We start from the raw sequence: 22135 nt of genomic DNA on the forward strand, positions 1-22135 counted from the left end.
CATTGAGCACTTGTGGGACACTATGGAAAGCATATCAAGCATCTGGATACACCAATCACCTCCATACCTGCATTGCTGACCGCATTACACAGAGCTTGGTTGGCCATACCTCCTGAACGCTTCCAACATCTTGTTGAATCAATGCCATGTCAGATAGCTGTACCGAGGGCAAAATAGGACCACAAAGTATTGGGTAGGTGGTTATAATTCAGTGATCCCTCAGTGTATATAAAGTTCCAATTTGAAGTGCAAGGCATGGTGGAGCAGGTTCAAATTCATTGCCATCGATATGATAAGAAAGGAACTTACACTGATAAGATATTTAACCTAGTTAACAGTTGAAAGATTCTTCAATTCTGTATGTTCAAATTTCATAAACCATATACACTGAAAGGGCACAATTCATGCCTTATTTGGTTTTTAGGAGCACTAGCAACTAAGGCCATATTGCTCCGGGGATATGCGATGGTCATTCCGACCTTTCGGCATCCTCTGTATTTGGTGGTCACGGGCTCGAACCCCGTCTAATCAAGAAACGTGCTACGCACTGCTGATCCTGCCCTCCTTGCTACGAAGTCACCAGAATTCATGGGATACCTGATTCCTGAGCAACGTGACACTGTCATCCCTCTCACTAGTGGATGAACCCACTGCTTGGCAGATATATAAGCACATGCATCACTGCATTCATGTAGATGGTAATTCAATGTCTGTATGGATAAACGTTGTGAGTTAACTGACTTAAAGATGGATGATAGTGGGTGCCCAATGCATGGGTCACTCTTGTTGTAAAGGTGGTACAGAAATTGCACTATTCCATACAATAGTATCGGGAATACGCCATTTCCAGAATAACATCTCATCGTGGACAGAGTTGTGTGCGAAGAAAGGTGGTGGATGAAGATGGCTGACATTTGTCTTGCATTGTTTCAGCCAACCGGAGAGACAGTGGCACAAATCACCACCAACTTCCATGAGGGAGGTGACAGAAACGTCTCCAAGACAATCAGGCAATCATTAGCTACAACTGGTTATGGGAGCAACCAACCACCAGAGTCCCATTGCTAATACGACACACCTCAACTTGGCAAAAGAACATTGGCACTGGACCTTGGACGATTGGAGACTGGTCTCCTGGTCAAACAAGTCCCGTTTACAGTTATTTCAAGCACACAGGAGGGTGGGTATCTGGTGGAAACCGCACAAAGCTATGCACCCATCATGTCAACAAGGAACTGTTCAGGCAGGTGGATGGTCGGTAATGATCTGGGGTGTGTTCAACTGGCACACATTGGGACCTCTGGTACATCCAGATGCAACCCTGAACAGTTCAGGTTACATCTCCATCCTTGCAGACCATCTGCATCCCTTCATGGTTATCGTGCAACCACAGGGCAATGGACTCTTCCAGCAGGACAATGCGCCACCCCCACAGAGCCATGGTGACTAGAACATGGTTCGAAGAGCATTCCGCAGATTTTACCACCATGGAAAGGCTCCCCGTTCATGAACCCTTTGGAGCATCTTTCGGATGTTGTGGAAAGGTCCATTTGAGCTTTGGATTCTCCACCCAGTAATGCAACGGAATTATGGACAATGGCGCAGCAATCATGGATGGAAGTACCTATGGAACACTTTCGTGAACTAATGGACTCAATGCATCGCCATGTGACTGCCCATATTTGGGCGGAAGGTGGGCGTTCCCGTTACTAGGTAGGTATCCCATGATTTCTGTCCACTCAGAGTATAACATACAGCAAATTAAAAAAAAATTACATTTCTATTATAATATTAAACTTATGTCAAATTGGCTATGTGATTTAATAAAAATATGTTAAAGTATACAAATTCTAAAACTTCAGAATTTAAAAATAATTCCACTATTTTACCCATTAATAAATAAAGAACTTGGATTGCGATTATTAACTTGTTTCATAAATTATATTAGTGTAAAACTATATAAAAAGAAATGAGTTAAAGAGGTTTACATAATTAAGCAGAAAATGGGGTGCAAGTCATTTAAATCAATGTTTAATCCTAAAAAAAAAAAAAATTTTAATCTTGAAATGAATATACTGGTCTTACAATTTTCAGTAAACAGTCATAATAGGATCCCTAGATTTTCATGTAATTTATAATAAAAAAAAATAAATCCAAATCAGTTCATTTAAAAAGCAATATAAGAAGCTTAACAAGTGATATAGCAGATCTTCCACATTTCCCATCAAGTTTTTGAATTATATATTTTAACTTCAAATTGAGCATTATTTTTGCAACACACACACAATTTTTACTTTCATTACTTAATTAAAAAGCAGAAAAAACTATTTAAAGGGATTTCAAAATGAATTACAGAGAAATGGAAATATTTTCAAAATTTCCCAGTTCTCATCGCATCACATGGTTTGACTTAACTGTATCCTCTTGAGCGAAAATCTCTTGCCAAAAGAAAATGTCAAGAGAAATTCTATAAGCGATTCAAAATCACTAACTAAAATCCCACCTCTTACATAATTTGTGGTACCAAATACTTAAGCAGCATTTCTTAGACCAACAGTTTGTCGATGAGTGGAACTGTAGAGCGAATGTGTCATAGAATAAGTAGTGAATGACCTTGATCCATCTACGGAAATTCAACTATGTGTATAACCATCTGTATACATTTTTGAAATGAATAAGTAATCTGGCAGCTTATTTTTTTATAAGTGCTTCCTCTAAATCTGCAGGGAACAACTTCTACAGTAACATCTTAATTTTCTTTTTCAAAGTGTATTATATTTTACAAAAATACATATTTCTGAGCCAATTTCATTATTTTATTCATTAACATACTTTTACAACTATAATATATACATTTCCCTTAAAATCTTCATACTGATTCATGTTAGAAGGTTGGAAAATAAATCTTAAAAAATATATTATTATCTCACTTTAAGTAATTATCTGTACAACCTATGGTGCAAGGTTCCTGGATTTAAATTTTCCACTTTTATGTTTGATTGTCACTTATTACACTTGATGACAGAAGCATTAGCTGTTAATGATTTTTAGTTGATTTTTATATCAACTACTTATGCACTGATTATCAAAATGAAATAATCAACTAATAAAACAAAGTTCAAAATTTATATGTACCGGAATTACAAATTTTAGATAATAAATGAAGCAATACACGAGTTCTAGAAATCTTAACTGGAAATTGTCATGAGACGGCAATAACTAGATACATTTATATATGGAAAATGAACTACCATGATCATATTTTGCAAAATCTGGAAGACATAAGCAAGTAGTTATCATATTTGATTTTGTAGCTGAAAGCTTGTTATAAGCTCTGTCATTTAAAGATAATCATAGAAGCTATATAAAGGCAGTATAAAATATATTCCCATCTAATAACTCACATTTTGTGACAGAAAAAAATGCAACGTCAAATATTCTCTTTAACCAGTCAGGCATGAGATAAGCAGAGTGCACAATTGTGTAACCTATCTCAAAATTAATAAAATCTGCTCAATTTCATATAAACAAATCTACCAAGAATATACCTTAACTATAAATAAAAAAAAAAAAAAAAAAAACACAAACATAAAATTTAAATTTTCCCCCTTTAAAAAATATTCCCTTTCTTTTCAATATGGCATAACATAATAAAAGACTACAGGTCAATTAACCAGGTGGTACTCCCAATCATAACTAAGTGACACAAGATCTTACAGGCCCAACTACTTTTTTTTTATTTCCAAAAAAGTCAGTTTTTTTTTTTTTTAAATTCTGCTTGCAAATATACCATTGCGTGACCTTTTCCTAATGTACTTTGCATTTAATAAGTAATGCAATACTTATTAAATGCAATTAATTATTTTTTTAATAACAAATTTAAATTTTAAATGTTTTTCTCACACTTGTTTAGTGTTATTTTCAAATTATCAAAACTTAATTCTGTTGGAAAAAAATTAAAAAAAAAAAAAAAAACACTATAGTATATGAAACTATTAGTCACTTCAATTTATTTTCAAGATCATAAAACCATTAAGTGAAAATTCAAACTAACATACATGTATTACTGTTTTGCCAATTTCAATTATTAATAACTATGCATAACATATTACTTCCGAAAGTAATCAAGTAAAAATTTGTGTATAATTAAGCACAGAAAGCTGCTAATTTTGAATTGGCAATTAGTACCAACAGATTTTTTCAAGTGTGCCTCAAGCCTGTGCCACTGCCAAGAGGTTGATATGCTCAATACAGGCAACAACAAAATGTCAAAAATTTCTAGAAAAATGCCCTAATTACGCATTTTCACTTAAGCAAACTATATAGCTGTCTCAACATGATTACTTTTTTAGATTCACAGATGCAAATATATATACACATTTACAAGTTTTTCTGCTCTGAAACCACCTCCTGATCTATATCTTGATTTTATAATCAGTTATCTCCCCTTCTCCATTAACCCTGTTCTGAAATGAAGACAAATGGAAGGCTGGGAAATATTATTGAGCAGCAATTACCAATAGGAGACTAGCAGTAGTAGCTTAGCACAATTAACCCAAATGAATTCTGATTTTTGCTACTAGAGAGCAAGAGCAGAGCAATTGTAGTAGTCCTGCTCTTGTTAATAGTAGCAAAAATCAGTAATCTGTATGTATATATTCCCTTAAATTTACATTGTACAAATGAACATGGCATGTATGCCAACATGTATGACAAAGGCTGGTCTTCTCTTTACTGTAATATATTTTTAACCCCAGGGGTTCACATCTGGTGAGTATGGGCTTGACACACCCAGGGTCCTGAGATGGATATTGTCACTCTTCTCTTTCTTGGTGATTTCCTTCTACTTCTGACTCTTCCCCTCTCTCTCTCTTTCTCAGGGTAACTCAAATTTTTTTTTTTTTTTTTTTGCCTGGTGCAGCAAAAGCATTGGGCTTCCTTGCACTATATGGCTATAATAATAATTTCCAAGTATTATATTCTGTAATATTTGGAAATGTGAATTTCATATTTTCTTCTCAGTACATTATTTAAATCAGACTTTTTTTTTTTTTTTTTTTTTTGTAATGACAGTATTTTTTTTTATTAGAAAACTGGACAATAAGTCCCGCTACCTTCCAATGTGGAAATGAAGGATTTATGCCTAAAGTCATAAAAAAACTTGATCCTATTTACGATTTGGAAATCTTAGGTTCTTTTGGAATAATGAAAATTCTAGAATATGATTAGTAATACATCAATCAATCCATCCATCCACAGATATTTACCTATATTCATTGCTGATAGGGAAGGAAACAATAAGAAACAGCCCGAGGAACCAACACACCTCTAGAATAGGAGATGGAAATGCAGAAAAATTCCTCATGCCAAACACATGATTTTAAAACTGCTGGCAGCAATACAAGTTCAATGATTATGGAAGTGGAACAACTGATCAATGTTACAACAATAAGAACTGGTATTGTGCATCAAAGATAAAGCTCTCAAGGTAATATACTAGCTGACAGTACTCCATGTGTATAATTTCTGGTCACAATAGAACGATAAAGCATTAATTTCAGCAGGCTGCTTATAGAATACAAAGATCCTCCTTTGTATTCTGTAAGCTGCTAAAAACAAACAAAAAAAAAAAAAACTTGAAATAAGAAAAACTTCATTGGAATGTCTTCTTAAGCTGCTTCAAAGATTGACTGAAAAGTGGATGATTCCTTCCATTGCAATTATTAACTGGCAATTCAACTAGCAATCTAATTACTAATTAAATTCATTACTTGTAAACAATTATGAAATATTTGTGTTCATTATTATCTCTGTTTCATAAACAGCTGACAAAGTTAACACAAAGCTAATTTCTTAGAGAAAAGGGATAGATGGATGGAAGTGTGTTTTCTACAATGAAGACAACACACTAAGTCATCATATACACACTTGAATGATCCTAAATTCTGCCTATGTTCTAGCTGCATCCCCCAACATCATCAAAAATATTGCGGTACCTATAAAAAAAATAATTCTGGGCACCGTACTACCATGCAATGAAATGTGCTATTGCCTACCAACATGAATACAGAACCAAGGTTTATATGCATAGTATTGAAAATCAAAATTGGATGCATATACAAATGAAAGAGCATAAATAGAACACTGCTGATGAAACTGTGAAACGTGCTTATTAAGCTTTCTCAAAGAAAGCCAGTTAGTAAGCATATCACAACATGGAAAATTCTTCTTCAGCATTTTGCTATGAGAATCTACAAATTTTGAAAGATACCAGCCATCAAAATCTGATAGTTAAAAAAAAAAAAAAAAAAAAAGTGCTTTCTCTTTAAATTCCCAGGATTGACTGGAAGGAGAGAAAAGTCTTCTTGCTTTTCTCTACTCCAGAGAGAAAAGTAAAAAGATACCTATGTTACAGAACTGGCTCCTGTTGTGGCTAGATTTCCCAGGACTACTAGAATTGCAGCAAGATGGAGCTTCAAACATTAGCGTAAAAATGGACTTTTCTTTATTAAAAAAGACTAAAAGAATTTAATTTAATTTATTAAAGGCTGAAGGAATTTATTTATTTAGTCTGGACCAAGAAATATGACAATCTACAGAGTTAAAAAAAAAAAAAAAATATATATATATATCTCCCTTTCCAGGACTTATGGAACTCAGAATAAGGGAACTGGACATCACCGCCAACATCGGAAAGCTGGTCTAAGTTTGATTGGGTTCTGTTTCCCAAAGAAAACATTTGACAATCACTTGGCCTAGCAATCCTCAAAGCTGCAATTCTGCAAATGAGAACAGCACTTAGGTCTAGAAGAGTTTCCCCCTCCCCTTCAATTCATGTTAATATTTATAGAAGCTTTAATTGAGACATTTGCTATTATTTTATTTTCTTGAGATAGCAGATCTATTATTATGCAATCTGAAAATCATAAAATTCCTCTTTATTTCTAAGAATTAAATTATTATTATTATTAGCCCTATGTTGCAAGGAAGCCTGAGGCTTATTCTACACCAGCCAAAAAAAAAAAAAAAAAAAAAAAAAAAATTTTCCCAAGTTACCCTGAGAGAGAGAGAGAGAGAGAGAGAGAGAGAGAGAGAGAGAGAGAGAGAGAGAAAGAAAGAAATCACCAAGAAAAAGAGCAATGATGATATCCAGCTGAGGATCCTGGGTTTGCCAAGCCCATACTCACCAGATGTGAGCCCCTGGGGTCAACTATCAATGATGTTAATGGGAAATTCCTATAATTATTATTACCTTTCAAGATTACCTCGTTAGTTTTGACAATATTTCAAATTATCAAAATAAATTATAGGAAAATCTTATTCCTCTAAACTCCTAGATATAACAAATATTACAAAAAAAGTATCCAGAACATTCTTCAAAAGGAACTGGCTCACAAGTCTGTATAAGGATCTACTACTGACCAGGTCCCAAGGCCTTTGCAAACCCACTGCTGTGAGCCCATTCCAGCTTGGTAATGTGGAGAATGAAACTGGTACTTGTTGGCACCATTATAATTTGGCTATGTGCTGAATTAAAATGTGGGAACCATAACAAGGCTGATGTGTCGGACTGCATTATAAAAACCAATTCTTGGAATGCAAGTTTAGACTGAAAGCCAAATGAAGACCAGATGAAACCAGACATTTGTAGCAAGAATAGCAGCTTAAAGTATTGAAATAAGGAAAGGAATATATAAGATCCAATAGAGTAATAAAGAATGTTACGGTATGGTTTATCTTCTTAATAATCTTAAATTATTTTTTTAACATAATTCAATTCAGAATAAGCCATCAGATACAAATATAACTCCTAGATATTTTTTTTAAAGTGTGTGTGTTTATGTGTATGGAGAGACAGAAAATGGGGCTGGAATTACTTTTTGTGGAACTATCATTATCAGTATGATTGAATGGACTAAGAATATTCAAAAAATATTCGAAAATTGCATTCATAAAATATTTCAAAGAATTTTCAATAAGGAGAGAAAGAAGGGATTACCTGATAAAATGCTACTCTTAAACTTTCAATATGTGGATTCTCTATGAAACTTAGGCAACCAATTTTTTTTTATTTTGGCAAGTAATTTTGACAAGCTAATGGGTGCATTAAAAGTTCAACTTTTCACTGATAAGTATTTCTTACCACATCCACTAATTCTTATCATTATTGTTAGTAGAGGCATATGATGTAAGTAATAGGGCTAATATAGCAACAGCCAAATAAAAAAAAAAAAAAAAAAACCCTCCTGTTTCACCCATCCATTCACTCCAAAAGTTTGTCTAGTTCAGCCTTGAATTTATTTAAGCTGTCAACTTCCACGACAGATGGAAGTTTGTTCCAGCAATCAATCACCCGCCGGCTAAAGGCAAATTTCTGCACATTTATTCTACAACTGTCTTTCCTCAATTTGAATTTATGCTCATTCAGGTGTAGGATCTCACATAACAGGAACAACCCAATCAGCATTGAGCTTGCTCAAACCATTCAAAGCCTTATACATCTCAATCAGATCACCTCAGACTCTACAATTTGCATAACTTCAGCCTTTCTTGGTAACAGCAACCCTTTGTTCCACTCACTAATTTCATTGCCCTTCACTGTACTTGTTCCAGCAGCTCCAGTGAGGCCACCAGACCTGTAAGCAATACTCAAGGTGTGGCCTGACCACTGCCTTATACAAGGGAATAATCACCTCCTTATCCCTGCTGGCAAAATTCCTATATATCATTGACAAGACCCCATGAGCTACTCTTGCAGTCTGTCTGCACTACTCAGAAAAACTCATATCTGTAAAATATTCAAGCACAATAACCCCAGGTTTTTTTCATTCTCCACTACCAGAGTTTAGTACCACAGTGTTGGTATGTTACTCTGGAGTTACTGTTACCCATATGCAGTACTTTACATTTGTCAATGTTAAAAACTTCAGTTGCCACTTCTCAGCCCATCTGCTCAACTTTTCCAGATCCTGTTGCAGTGCATACTGTCATTAACAACCCTACCAACCTTCACATTGTCTGCAAATTTGGACATCAAGCCCAATATACCTTTATCAATATCACTGATAAATACAGAAAACAACAATGGGCTCAAACAAACCCCTGTGGGACACCACTAATAACATTAGTTCACGAAGAGCAGTGTCCATTGATTACCACTCTGATTTCTTCCACTCAACCATCCCTTCAACCAGAACAGCAACTTACCTTGAATTCCATATTGCTCCAACTTGTACAGTAGTCTTCCATGTGCAATAGTAACAAAAACTTTCCTGAAATCCAAGTATATGATATCAAAATTATTTTTTGCATTTAGTTCCTTTGTGACCACACCATAGTATCCAATCAAACTGGTCAGACAGGACTTCCCCGTAACAAACCCATGCTGTGTCTGAACTTTCTTTGTGAATTGGGGATACATTTGCACATCTCCAGTCTGTGGGGACCTTCCCCGAGTCCAAGGATATCTCATAATCATGGCGAAGGGTCTGCTTACTTCCTGTGCTGCCTCCTTTAATATAACTGGCTAGATCCCATCCACCCCAGGTGCCTTTTTTATGTTCAATTCCAACAATTTCTCCTCCACTTTGCTCTCAATTATTACAAATCATTTAGCTCCCTGCTAGAGTTTGATAAGCTTCTGGCCTCCACTTCCCTACAGACTTTCTCATGTATGTATGTAGATGCAAAATACTCATTCGGTTTGTCAGCTACCTGAGCAGAATCATCAACAATCGAACCATCGATATCAAGTGGATCAATCTGATTCATCCCCTTCCTTCTAGAGTTTACATAAAGTAAAGAAGTCTTTGCTGTTTTTCTTTGCATTCTTTGCCAAAGATTTCTCTTAATCTACCTTTGCTTGCCTAACATCCTTTGCGACTTGATTACAATTTTCTTACCAATGTTAGTAAAATTGTACTCTGAATTTAGCTCTACGGTCAGAAAATAAATATATTCTGAAAATTAACAAAATACTTTTGGCAATTTTTAATGAAAAATTAGTTCTTTAATCAAAAATGCCACATGTATAAGGTTCCATAAAACTTGCATCTGACTTTCACTTTTATATTTAATACAGAAATCATTTATATTTTATGGTAATTTTTAGCAGTTATCTTGCTTTATATCCATGTTCATGTGAAGCTTCATTTTAAAACAACAGAATAAAATTTGTTTTATCCAAAAAGAGGGAGAGCAGAAACAGCTCATTTTATATTTTCTTTTAAGAGGCTGAAGAAATACTTGATTTTCAGTTTTAACAGTTATGTTTTCATTTTTTTCATCATTTTTATTTTGATTTATTGAATGTCATATTTCAGATAAATCTTAAACTTCTTTGAAGTAAGGTTCTGTCATCAAAAAAATACAAGGAAGAAAAACACTTACTTGCAATTACAATCAATGACCAAAGTAATTTTAAAAAAATACTTCAAAAATTAAAAATAACCAATATTAAATACATTTCATATGAGAAACAAATGGAATCAGAGTTAATGACACCTCACTGAGTCATGTGATCCAAAGAATTATATTAGATACAAGGTAGAAACATGAAGTTCCACGACTGAATTTGTTAAAAATATCTAAATAAGAAAAAACTAGTTCATTTTGTAATCCAGAATATATACAATATTTTGTAGTACATGGTGTTCTGGGTGCATGTACAAAGATTAATATTTATCTATTATTGATAGTCAGTGACTTTGCATCGTTGTTTTATAGAAATGTCACTTTCTGAACAAAGGTGTCCTATACAATTTTGATTTTTGTTTAAAAAAAAAAAAAACCAACCTCAGAGACTACAGGAATGAATGTTTAATCGTTTCGAGCGAGTTTTAAGAAAATACAAGAGCCCTGGACTGTGAGTTTTCCACTAACAGCTGGCTCTATGAAAATAAAAACGTTGTTACAAATACTTTTAAATATTAACCTGTGCTCATCTAGAACTGGTTGCCTAAAATTAGTGAAACTGTCAAAAAAATAAAGTCAGTTTTTTTTTAAAAAAAAAGTAAAAATCCATTAAAAAAAAATAAATTTTTTGATGCATCATTTTCTACATCTACTTATGTATCATTTGATTCAACTTTAACATCTGGATCTAAATTCCAGAGAATTTCAGTAGTCTGAAGCCTAAATCAGACAGTGACAGGTGCAATCTACTCCAATTTTATAATAGACAGCAAGAGCAATTATTGAAAGATTAAAACTACACAAACAGACACATTATTTGAATATACTTGAAATGATCCTGAAAAATGTATACATATACACATGTACTCATTAAGGATACAATGACTGTTAAGAATAAAATAAAAAGATTTATCAAGAGGGAGGATATCTGACTGGTACAAGCACTTCAAAGATGGATATATCACTGGGGATGATGCAGGGTGTGGAAGACCTTGCATATAGCAAGTGAACTTGTCTCCTGCATTAGACACATTATTCAGACCAATTGCCAAATAAGAACTGAAGACAGCCTCTCAAACTGGAATATCAAATAGCATTTGCTATGCCATTGTGCCTAATCTATTTTAAATATGAAAAGATTATGCAATTTCTGTTTCCAAGTTTTTATGAGCAGATCAGATCAAAACAAACAAACTTCCAAAACAACTGTTCAAAATTTGTGATTATGATCAATGATTTCTAAAAATAGTGATAAGACATGAAATGTGATGTTATCTTTTAGACCTGCAACAAAATGTCAAAACTCTGACATTTTGTCGAAGCCTCCCATAAAGAAAAAAAAATTGTACCAACATGACAAAAGGTAAAGTTATGCTGAATTATTTTTTTGACTATAAATGCATAATTCATTATGAATCTATACTAGAAAAGCACTTTTAATAAGATCAAATATTCAGAACCATTAAGTGCTTGGAAGGTGCAAAAAACTGATCTATGGGCAAGGAAAAATTCAACATTAATCTGAGAATGCATCTTGCTCACTGTGTGACCAATGCCCTCCTTATACATTTGATCTTGTGCAATGTAATTTTTATTTTCCCCCTCCCCCAAATTAAATAATTTATTAAAGAGATAATGATTTTCTACTAAAGAAAAAGTTATGGCAGCTACAAGAAACACAATCAAGTAACTTTCTAAAAAGGACTTTAAAGTAGCTTCTTTGAAATTACATAGTAAAAATGCATTAACAAGTAATTATTTTGAAAAATCTTTAAATTATTAAAATTGTTTAAATAAAATTCAGTCCTGGAACTTTTTGATCCTACCTTGTACTTATATATGAAAAGAAAGGGCTTAATTACTTTGAAATCATTAGGATAAGGTATTCTGTCTTGCATATGAATTTAACTTAATTCCAAATACTGTATTTTACTTAAAATATTGTAAAATTCATATCCAGCTAATAAACATTTTGTTTGATAAACAAAATGTTTACCAAACAAAACTTGTGTACCGTGTTTGTTTATAATGATAATGTACTAAAAAGGGGTTTAGAGCTGAAAGCCTCAGACTACAGAAAATTCACTAGATGAACAAGTTAGTGACAAACATAATTTTAGCTCGTAGCAAATCCCAAAGTAGGTGAGATAGCACCATTTTTGTTACATCTCATAGAATGCCTTCACAACAAGTTGCCTTGATATTGCACTACTTCGAATAAGCAACACTTCACCAGTAGAGAAGGCTAATGTTATTTATTCTCAGTGGATACCACCACCAACTAATGTTACTTATTCTTGGCAGATACCAACTCATTTTGAAAGCATTCACAATATGAGATCTAACAAAAACGATGCTATCTCACCTACTCTGGTGATTTACTATGAACTAAAATGACGCTTGGCACTAACTTGTTCATGATAGGGTACCATTAACTAACAAAGTTTGTTTGTTATCTGGTTTTTAGGAGCATTAGCAACTAAGGCCATATTGCTCCGGAAAATGCGGTGGTCATTCCCTGACCTTTCCACATCCTCCGTATTTGGTGGTGACAGGCTCGAACCCTGGTCTAATCAAGAAGCGTGTGCTACGCACTGCTGCTGCTCCTTCCCACCTGGCTACAGAGGCGCCAGCTAACAAAGTATACCAATTGACATAGGAATTGCAACGTTCATTTAAAAGGATCTTAGTAGGAAATTGATATGTTAATAGTTTTATGTCTAATCTAAAATCACTTAAAACTCTGAATTTCTTATTGTTAAGAAATGTAAATGATAAAAAGTATTTGTGTATTTGAATATCAACATTAATATCACGTATGTGAATAGGGCATACTATCTCAATATCACCAATTTCTTTTATTTAAAAATAGCTCCACAGCCTATATTACATTTTGCACCATTTTCAGCTTATCTCATCACTGATGAGGAACACCAAAAGTAACAGGATATTTACAATAGCTTAATTCAGTTTATACACAGTTAAGCAGTTTTTTTTTGTTTTTTTTTTTATCAAATACTACAGATAAAGGCATACTTTTTAGTATGTAACTGTTTCCTCAATATTAATTCCAAGGGACTTAAACATGCTTGAAACAGCTTTAGCTCAAAATATATAATATATACCATTCACAAGACATAATAAGTCCAGTGGATGGCTATACTATTTTATTGCAAATATCTGTGTATCAATGTAGATATTAAAAATTAACAATTATAATTTAAATACCATTCACATGATTAGAACTTTACCAAATTAAAAATAGACAAAAACAACTTACATTAAAGAGTTAACACAACATCTGCATTATTTAACAACACTTTTCATTAATACTGATTTAAAAGAGGCATTAATAATTTAGCAAGAGGTGTTTCATTCAGTTTGGTAGTTCACTTCCCTTAAAATAAGCCCTGCCCCTTCCAACGAAAATTAGACAAATGTTTTTGTATGAAGAAAATCTGATCTACATTTTTAAACTGACCAACGGTTAAATTTTATTTTTGCATCACTGCCAGCTGACTGGCAGAAAGTTATGGTCATTATACATGTATACAATAATATGTGGCAGTCCAAACTTAGCACATTTTGAAAGGGAAACAATTTTTCTACCCATTTCTTATTAAAAATTTTTAAAAGATATATCAAAATTATTTCCTCCTATATATAGGAGTATAGTAATTTGTATTTTATAAGAAATAAGTCAAGATATGTAGACCACAATTCATGGAAACTTAAATATTCCATTCATTTCAAGGATATGCTTAAACTTGGATTGCAATCACTGAACCATTAAACAGACTGTTTTGAAGAATGAAAACAGATTTTCACCTCAATACCAAACGGTTATTTAATGCCACAGTGTTCTAGCTTCCTGTCCCGAACATTTATATAGCTTTATTTCTGAGTCCATTCACCTGTCATTGTTTCATGTAAAAATCTACTGAATGCAAAGGAATTGTTTAAAATAGTAAACAAGGAAAAATTACAACCCAAGTCATAACTTAATTGATAATAAAAGCCAACTTCCTTTTCACAAACATAACAATAATCAACTTCATCTTTATGAATATTTCAAAAGGTTTCTATAAAATTCCTATTTGAAGAATGCATAAGAATTTAAACATAACACAGATTTTGAATTTATGAACATTAAAAAAGCTGTCCATTCTTTACATTATTTTTCCATATAAAAAGCTTTTAATAGCATCAGGAGAGGATATGATGAATCATTCCTTATTGGGCAAAACAGTGTCTGGTAACTTAGCAGTTCTTGAAGTTGTTGTTGTTATTTGGTTTTTAGGAGCATTAGCAACTAAGGCCATATTGCTCCGGGGATATACAGTGGTCAGGAAATGACCACTGCATATTCCCACATCCTCCGTATTTGGTGGCCACGGGTTCGAACCCCGGTCTAATCAAGAAGTGTGTGCTACGCACTACTGCTCCTACCCACCTGGCTACTGAAGCACCTAGTTCTTGAAGTACACAGTGAATGCAACCAAGTGGTATGTAGCAGCCTGCATTGCCAGCACAAGTCAGTACCAAGAGATAAAGGATGAGTTTAATCTTGACTGAATCATTATGAGAAACCAATAACATTTGCTACCTTGTGTAGTGTTCACTGTTTTAAGTTTGTATAAATTGATTTGTTATTAATGAACTAAAGTTACAGGAATAATAAATAACCAGGAGCAGAAACAATTCTGATTAATAGAGAAACACTAGAAATTATGAAAAAGTGGATCATGAGATTTATATATATATATAAAGCAGACCACTAAACAACTTGACATAAAATTAACTTCCCAATGATGCTGAAGAACAGAAAGACATTACATTACTGGTCTTATCTTTGTCACTCAAGACATAATTGCAACTAAATAATTACTAGGTAATTCTAACATGAATACCTGTCTCAAAACTTCACACTCTGGAAAACTGTTTCAGGCCTAATGACACAGGCAAAAGCAATGGGACCATTTCAACACAAATATTATGGAGCAACAATGTAGAACTAAAAGCAACAGAAATACCACAGTAAGTAAAGCTGTAAAAATACCTGTTTAAAAAATATTTAAAGATGAAACAAATTCTTTCAACTAATTATTTGCAAACTACACAACAGTGAAAGATTAAAGTAAAAAAAAACATCCATAAGTATATGAATTCCTGTATTTTTCTGCAAAAATTAAATTATAAATAAGGAACTTAAGCCAATGATCTAGCGCACAAATAGACACAATTAATAAATTTGAGATGTTTAACAAACAGTTAAACATCTCAAATCTGAGATGTTTAACTGTTTTTTTGACTGATCTATTGGTACAAGCAGCCATTGATGACTAACATATAATTTCAGAATTTTGCTAAATATGAAGAGGAAATTGGCAAAGAGAAATAAAAGGTTTCAATTACTGCACATTTACTGACAATTCTACGGATATATGGCCAATATATGACTATGCATCAGAATGTTTGTATGCCAGTTGCACAACAGTTTTACACTCCTGAATCAATAATGGTATTAAAAGCTCCACAAGGTTATAAAATCTTGGAAGAGAATGAAATCTGCATTAATTCAGAACTCTCAAGACAGGAAAATAATCCTGAATTGTACATTAGGCCAGAGATACATGGCTATGAACTGTAACAGTTGAACTCAGGGTCTAAAGTGATGTTCTCTTTTATGCTGAATGCCATATAGAAAGAGCTCGAGAGAGAGAGAGAGAGAGAGAGAGAGAGAGAGAGAGAGAGAGAGAGAGAGATATATATATATATATATATATATATATATATATATATATATATATATCTTTTATTGCCACCACCTATTCCTGAAGCTGGGTGTAACTATGAGAGTGACAATGAAATTTGTGATAAAGTACCAGTATCCAAGCACTGAAATAATTGTATGAATAGATATAAAGTACACTAATTTCTTGTAAAACACAATATAGGGCCTACCAGTGCACATTTTAAGCATATAGGAAACTTAAGATATTATTACATCATTCTAAAATTACCAAATAAATCTGTGACTATATCACAGATTAAAAATGTAATTTGAACCTTAAGATTTTAACTAACCAGCAAAATTTTTTTTTTTTTTTTTTTTAATTTTACCATTTTATCACATTACGTCTGAATGAATAAAGATATACAGATATATTGAAAAATGTTAATATCCTAGACTCGAACCAGACAGGGGTGTTGAAAAAGTGATCTTTTAATATGTAATGGGCCAATCCCAAATATTCACCGGAATTTACTGCTTTATTAAGAGAAACATTCTGGAGGAAGAGGCATCAATACATGCTTTTAAAAAAATGGCCAACTCACAGTCCAGACTTTAAACCTCCTGATTGCAGTTGTGAGGCTCTCCATAAGTTTACATCTACTTATGCCCAAAAGGTCCAAAAGTTATTACTCAACTAAAGGATCCAAACATGGATAATGAATGTTCTGAGATCAAATTTCCCTGTTCATAAATATCATTACTCAAATCAGAACTGTTACTGATTCAAAAGGAGAACATTTTATGCAATAGATGTAACCATGTAAGCTGCAGCTCCACAATAAAACTTGGTTATTATATTTTCTTATAGGTAGAGTAATATGTTTACATGAAAACATTTACATTTTTATGTTATACTTTATGGCTACCCTGCATATGTAGATTGTAAGTAGATAAAAATTATCTTTCCTTCCTTAAAACTGACCAAACTCAAAACACATATGAATAAATTTTGTTTAAAGGAAATGATTACTAACAACTAAAATTAATAAAAAGTGAGTTAGAAAATTCATATCCTGTATCATTTCATATAAGTTACTAAAAATCAAAAGGGGAAATCATATAAGTCACCTCATATGAATAAATATCACAGGTAAATTCTACAGAAACTGTTGGTTGGTTGAATTAACAGAATCTGACAAATGTTACATGAAGCAAACTGTAAAACAAATAGGGATTGTACTGCCAGTAGTAGCTCATCTATCAAAGAACAAAAATATTGTTTTTCTGATATATTCTTTAAAGTTTGGAATTGCACAGGAATAACATTATAATTAAACACAGACATTTGCTCTATTCTAACTAGAAGTTCATTCGAGGATAGAAGTAGTTTTGTTCCATCTCAAGAGGAATTTGTTGTAGAAAATCACAGGTGTTTCATTCTACCTACAACTGCAGAATTTAATTTCTTCCATGCTCCTAATCCACTAATGCTGGGTCAAGAATTAAAGTTGTGGGCACTATGCTGTTAGTGAGGGATAATTATCACCACCTAGGACTAATTGCTATCAAACAAGAAAGCTATTCAGTGCAAAGCACTATTCAAGACCAGCTACATGAGAGGAAATGGTTGCTCCTGCAATCTTGTTTTTGAAAAAAGTGTAACTGGTTTAGGTGATCATTTAAAAAAAAAAAAAAAAAAAAAAAAATCCTGCTAGAGGATTGGTTCCAGAATAGAACAGAAACATCTCTATATATATTTTCTTCTGGGCACACAGAAATATGTTGCTAGAATTTGGATTTGTTGGATGAAATCTTCTCCCAAAAAAAAAAGTGCAACTATACACATTTGTCTATAAAATGTGTTATCTTCTCTGAAAAAAAAAAATGTAGAATATTCACATTTGTCCAACCTTGCAAACATAAATATATGCATTTATATCTATACTTTCAAGGCCATTTCAAAAAGAATTTTGTGTTTGTTTTTGTAAAAATTGTCATGAAATCTTCCTGTAGATACTTCCATCTCTTATCTGTTTCAAGTAATATTAGATGTAGTTTATAATAGATGGCAGCTAAAATAGTTCTTTGAAAATTGAAGATTATACCTCTTCTCCTCCAATTAGCCTGTTATCTGATTTTGGCTTACAAAAGCTGAACTGACTAAAGCAATATGTAAATAGACATAGATGATATTACCGCAGCAAAAAATATTGTAAATAATAAAAAAAATTAAATGTAATGACTATTTTTTAAATTGTGATTTGATTTCTGACAATTTTGTGCTAATGTTGAGCAATTAAGAAAAAATAAGTTATTTTGTGACATACTCCCTCTCCACAAAGCCCACATTTTCTGAAAATTTATTCCTAGGGGTTTATATTTGACATCACAGGTGCATTCTTTGTTTTGGTAGTACAGTGGTTAATTAGCACATCAATTCAATAGAACAATCATTTTTGTTCTTTGATAGTGGTTTATTAGCACATTTGCTGATTTGCTAATAAACTGAAGCCATACTGCACCAAAATGAACTCAATTTGTGTTCTCTGATAAAAACTATATGTAAAACTGGTTAGATCAGAAAATCAATCAGTATATCACTCTGATTCATTGTGGCTTCTTCTTGTAGGTAGTTAGCTGTTTCAGGGTGGAGAATCCAGAAAAATGTGGAGATATTATGCCCCCTAGATATTCTGTTAATATCACTCAATGTCCACATATATGGGATTATCTTATTGTTGATATGATAGTTTGTAAAGCAGACAAAATTCTGACATCAGTAGAAAAGCTAGGTAGCTAATTGATGGAATAAGTCTATTGTACATAATTTCCTCTATTAACTGCTTGGCATATGGATGTCTGCTAGGGTAAACACAAACCTGCAATGTCAAAAAAAAAAAAAAAAAATCCTGAACAACCATTTACCTAGACAATTAACAAAGCAAATTATGCAAGAAACTACTGATTCCTTGTGTTAGTAAAATCAATCTTCCACATCAGAAATCAGGCAGAGTATCTCCGAAAACTTTTTATAGGTTCTTTAGCTTTAAACAGATAGCAAGACCACACAAGAATGATATATTAGTTGCCCTACCAACTCAAACAAATGAACACAAGCTTGGCTTGGTACTATAAGTTTGCATCAAAGACTGCAGTGATATTAAATATACAGAAGAAACAAATCTGACACTAGCCAGAAGGACCATCAAATTCATTTCAGTGAGCCCAAGAGACTAGCCATGGAGTTGTATAAACCCAACAGAAAATATAAACACTAAGTTCTACTGGAGAACCAACCCTACAGCAATTTAGGTACTTATATTGACCAGACCCACTATGTCTTTAAAAATAAAGTTGCAAGTAATCTTCCTGGCTCCATTAAACTGGAGCCAGGAAGATTACTTGCATCAAGCAGTAGCTTACATTTCCTCACTTCAGAGTATGGTATTTCACATTCCTATTATCCTACTTTCTTGGTACATAAGATTGATGATGCAGACTTTCTCATCAACTTTGTGTCCATAGCTTTTAATTTTAACCCTGCTTTGTCAGCATGGAAATTCCACAGTAAGTATATCAGAAAAAAAAAATATCAGTACCCTAAATGCATTTAGATTAGAATAAATAGTTTATTATGCACAGCAGATGCCTGTATATAATTATAAAAATATTTATTTTAGCCACAGACTGAAGTACTCCTTAAGAATACTGTACCTGGAGACAAATTTATTTGAAGTGTTACTCAATTTCAGTCTTTAGTAGGAGAACTATTTTTTAGTTTATTCATATTTTTGATAAAAGAAATAAATATTTAAAAAATACACTGAACCTTAACCTGTATGGACTGTCAGTCAATTTAAAGTATTATTATTTCCTTTAACAAAATACACAACTATGATAATTCAAATTGTAACAATAAACAGAAGGAATAATAAAAAGAACAGGAGCTAACAAAATAAATTATTTATACAGATCTGGAGTAAAAACAAGGATGTAAACAGAAACCTATTTTTACAATATTTGTACCAATTTACTTCAAGACACATATAGCCATGTGTTATGCTTAGTAGCAAATCTTTATTCACAGCTGAATTCAATGAAGCTATTCAGTAAAACCAACTGTAAATGGTACTTGTCTTACCAACATAAAAAATCTGGAGAGTGTGAATCTGAAAACAAAATGTAAGAAAAATCAGTAAGTGCAGTGCCACAAAAATCATCTTCTCTAATGTGATTCATATATAATATACCACCACATTTAAAGTAAGCAGAGGGAGGCAATGAACATATACTTCCTGATATAGTGTATTATAAATATTGTAAAAATTTCTTATTTCTCTATTGCTATATCACATTAAAAATTAAATGTAAATATAGTTATTTTGTTTGAGGCTGCAATTTATATTTTCTGCTTCATTAAAATGATGTTTTTGCAGTCAAACATGCTTAGGAAAAATTTTACTTACAAACTTTTCATTTTATATAGCTTCACATTTTATATATTTAAGATTTACAGACTGTTATTTTCAGTACCTTGACTGAGCATATTGTTGTATCACAGGCCATATTCAAAACCAGCAACAAGAAAGTTCAGTTAACTTAACTCACTTATTATTTTCATGCCAGTATTTCATTTAGTTCTCCAATTTCAAAGTTTTTTTTTTTTTAATGAAATGCAATTCTGCATTACGCACGCACGCACGCACGCACGCACACACACACACCTCATTTCAACAACTACCACATCTTTCTGGCTTATAAAAAGTAAGCTAAAACCTAAACCTGTTATACTGGAATGTTCGAATAAAATTTCATAGATCTATATATTTTCTTAAAACATCTAAACACAAGAAACAAAACCATTTCACTTCTTCAGGTGAAAAACATTTAGAGCAACACAGTATTTACAGAATCAGATTGAAAATTTCACCGATTGTAATAATATTCAAATTTCTGTTTTGCATTCTATACAAGATTTAAACACATAAATATACAGTATATTCAAATATCCATTCCCATCCACAGGTAATTATCAATTTTTTCCAGTTCTAAAATTTTCAGCATCAATCACATTTATTCTTCACTGTCAACATGATGAGATTAGTTTGATGAATTAAACAAATGGCACTGAGAAATACTGCCTGCGCCCTGCAAAAAAAAAAAAAAAAAAAAAAAAATGAATCTCTGATATATCAGCTAAAGACATTATTTCCCCCTCCCCCCAATAATGTACAAGTTTTGGAAATAAAGTAAAAAACTGTGTGCCCTAGATCAAACTGAATTTGAAAAAAAATGTTACTTTTTTTTGCTTACAAAGCCTTACAAGACCAGAAAGCAACTTTGTTTTCATACCTTCTAACCTTTTTTTTTTATTATTATGTTCAATTATATAGTATTGGCTATTCAAAATCTTTATGCTCCATGACATGGTTCAAATTGATTATAGTGCATAATCAACTACTACAGTGCAGTCATTCAACACATTCCAGAGTGTTGAATGACTGCACAGAAATAAGTAACCAGAGCTTCTTTCAAAAACAAATTCTCTTAAAAAATGAAACACTCTTAAATAACCTTTTTTTAACAACATAACTACATAATAGCCCTGTCAAAAAAGTCAACCTGAGTTATTAACACTGCTTACAAAAAGACAAGCACTGAAATTTGAAGTTACTAAAAGTTAAATCTTTATTATAAAAATTAAATATATAAATGTATATATCAAAACATATTGTATACCAAGTTGTGATGTATTTTTTTTAACCCTATGTTGTAAACACATACTTATACCAGAACACATTGCTATACTTAGGCAAAATATGAGCAGAGCAACATAAAATAAGATTTTAAGCATGCATAATTAAATTCGATAGGTATGCAAATGAAAAAATCTTCACATCTTCATATGGGGGGAAGAAGCTTATTGGAAAACCAGACACACCAGATTATCAGAAAACTTTCAACTAAATAAACTTCGATCCTCTT

General features: G+C 32.6%; 1 protein-coding gene across 1 annotated transcript in view; it reads right to left on the minus strand.

Annotated features, from left to right (window-relative positions):
• Positions 1 to 21197: 21197 nt before the first annotated feature.
• Positions 21198 to 22135, minus strand: part of Ccm3 (programmed cell death protein 10 Ccm3) — a 78657-nt gene continuing 77719 nt past the window's right edge. Inside the window, exon 7 of the mRNA XM_090375147.1 lies at positions 21198 to 21298. Coding sequence (XP_090231273.1) covers positions 21214 to 21298 — 85 coding nt within the window. The 3' untranslated portion in view covers positions 21198 to 21213. The remainder of the gene's footprint in view (positions 21299 to 22135) is intronic.

The sequence above is a fragment of the Mastigoproctus giganteus genome, chromosome 6 (genome assembly GCF_048544385.1).
Source record: "Mastigoproctus giganteus isolate SK-2022 chromosome 6, ASM4854438v1, whole genome shotgun sequence".
Taxonomy (NCBI): domain Eukaryota; kingdom Metazoa; phylum Arthropoda; class Arachnida; order Uropygi; family Thelyphonidae; genus Mastigoproctus; species Mastigoproctus giganteus.